Source organism: Gekko japonicus, unplaced genomic scaffold, assembly GCF_001447785.1.
Source record: "Gekko japonicus isolate JY-2015 unplaced genomic scaffold, Gekko_japonicus_V1.1 scaffold3302, whole genome shotgun sequence".
NCBI lineage: Eukaryota > Metazoa > Chordata > Lepidosauria > Squamata > Gekkonidae > Gekko > Gekko japonicus.
The window spans coordinates 65,591-68,034 of record NW_015173237.1 but is presented as its reverse complement, the minus strand read 5'-3'; the positions used below and the strand labels follow the sequence as shown (position 1 = coordinate 68,034).

Sequence of the window (2,444 nt, the reverse complement as noted above, 5' to 3'; positions counted from 1 at the left end):
CGCAGAGATGGAGGACCGGGGGCCCTGAAAATGTGGGGGGGGGGGGGGGGAGAGAAGCTAAATAAGCTACAAGCATTCTTAGAGAAACAGAAAAGTCCTATATTACAGTACCCATTTCATCAGCACCTTCCTTGGCAGTTTTTAGGCACTGGATAAAAACTGCATCATTTACCCAAGAATTGCCCAGCATCTCAAACAAACAGTTTTGACTGCAAGAGTTGTCTGCATTCTGTTCCATACTTTCACTGCCGAAAACTACAGCTGAAAAAATACCACGCAGTCCAAGTAGGAAACAGAGTTTGTGTCTCCCCCCCCCCCAATTTGCATATTTTAATAGTCCGGTTAATTTCCCTTTAAAAATAATCTCCAGCGTGCCACCGTGAAGGGGGGGGGAGGGAAAACAGAAAGCCATACAGGAGCAATGGTTGATGTCTAGACTTGTGGACCCCTCCATTTCCCAAATATTAATCTCCAAAAGCAAGAGCAAGAAGCTTGCTTTAATTAAAAAAAAGAGAGGAACAAAAAAAGGGACTTTTACGCAGGTTGCTGTGCATGCAGGAACATTAGCAGCCTGAGTAATACTGAACAGAAACACGAAACATTTATGGTGTTAATATTTTCCCCCTCACATAATACTTCAGCTTGGGGGGGGAGGTCACAAAGGAGATAGCTTTGAAAAGCACCCAGAAAAATACATACAGATGCATAAAAAGGCTATTTTGAAATTTAGACTTTTGCAAGTAGATGCAGTGGAACAACTGACAAGGTCTATTCAGCGTACAGACCACAGATGGCTTATTTCTCTCTTGTACCCCCACACTCACTTAAAAATCTCAGAACTACTAGACACACAGTAAAACAGCCTAGTATGTAAAAGCATGTCACCAGGCAAGCACGATCTTCTCAGATCTCGAAAGCTAACCAGGGCTGACCCTGGCAAGTATTTGGATGGGAGATCTTCAAAGAATACCAGGGCTGGGAGGCAGAGGCAGGCTATCAAAGCCCTTTCTCTGAATGTCCTCCATGCCCCAGTAGGAATAACCAGAGGTTGCCACAACTTCCAGGCATGGGCACACAAACACACACAAATACAAAAATACCCCCCTCAAAAAAAGCATGTCACAGTAAAATGTTACTGTGGGCCTGTAACCAAATGGCAGAGCATCTGCTTGGCATGCAGAAGGTCCTAGGTTCAATCCCAGGCATCTCCACTTGGAAGGACCAAGTGGGAGGTGATATGAAAGACCTCGGCCTGAGAACCTGGAGGGCCACTGCCAGTCTCAGACAATAGCGACTTCGATGGACCAAGGGTCTGATTCACTATTAGGCAGCTTCGAGTGTATATTAACCTCTTTCCTAGCAGTATTTCTGGCTGTAGCTTCAGAGCTGGTAAGGTTAAAGGTAAAGGTTTCCCTCGCTTGAAAGCCAGTCGAATCTGACTCTAGGGACGCGGTGCTCATCTCCGTTTCCAAGTCGAAGAGCCAGTGCTGTCCAAAGACGTTTCGGTGGTCATGTGGCTGGTGTGACTAGACGCCGAGGCACAAGGAACGCTGCTACCTTCCCACTGAAGCGGTACCTATCTATCTACTTGCCGTTTCTTGCTTTTGAACTGCTAGGTTGGCAGGAGCTGGGACCAGAGACGGGAGCTCACTCCGTCATGCCACACTCGGGTCTCGAACTGATGAACTACCGACCTTCTGGTCTGCAGTTCAGCGTCTTAACTACTTGAGCCACCGCAGCTCTATCAGAGCTGGTAAAGGGAGTTAACTTATCAGCACAGAAGGATCCCAGTGCTTTGACTGGTGGTGGAAACTGCCGTCAAGTTGCAGCCAACTCATGGTGAACCCACAGGGTTTTCAAGGCAAGAGGAGTTCAGAAGTAGAGATGTAAAATTTCCGGAAATTTTGAAGCTCAAAAAAAAACCCCGTTTTTTCCCGGAAAAAACAGAAATTTTTGGAAAAATTGAAAAAATGCTACATTAGCATTTCTTTTGTCTTTTCTAGATTGAAAGTCATTCTGTTACTTTAGGAACATAAAATATGACTATAGACATTTTTACTTGGCATGAAATTATCACAACTAGCATATTAAAAATATAGTGTATCCAAACAAATATTACAAACAGAATACCCAACCACATGCAAAAACAAAACTGAAACCTTTTTATTTTCTTCTGATAATCACACCTCCTAAAGGAAGAAATGCATCTTGTTCTTGCATTGGAGAGTTCAGTTTGTAACCTAGGACTTGCTTATCCTCAGTGCACAGAAATTAGATCAATCTGATACCATCTATATACTAATTCCAACAGAGGGCGCCTTGTATATATATATTTTAGAAATGATTTGGAAAATATTTGAACACCTTGTCTTAAAATATTTTATTCATCATGTTAAAATAAAACGTTCCATAATCATTTTTTTTTCTTTTTTCAATTTTTCCAA

The 2,444-nt window shown here is 42.9% G+C and overlaps 1 protein-coding gene across 1 annotated transcript in view; it reads right to left on the bottom strand.

The window, feature by feature from the left end:
* Positions 1 to 2,444, bottom strand: part of HUWE1 (HECT, UBA and WWE domain containing 1, E3 ubiquitin protein ligase) — a 126,549-nt gene that overhangs the window by 90,011 nt on the left and 34,094 nt on the right. The window contains exon 19 of the mRNA XM_015422763.1: positions 173 to 261. Within this exon, the coding sequence (XP_015278249.1) occupies positions 173 to 261 (89 nt within the window). The remainder of the gene's footprint in view (positions 1 to 172; positions 262 to 2,444) is intronic.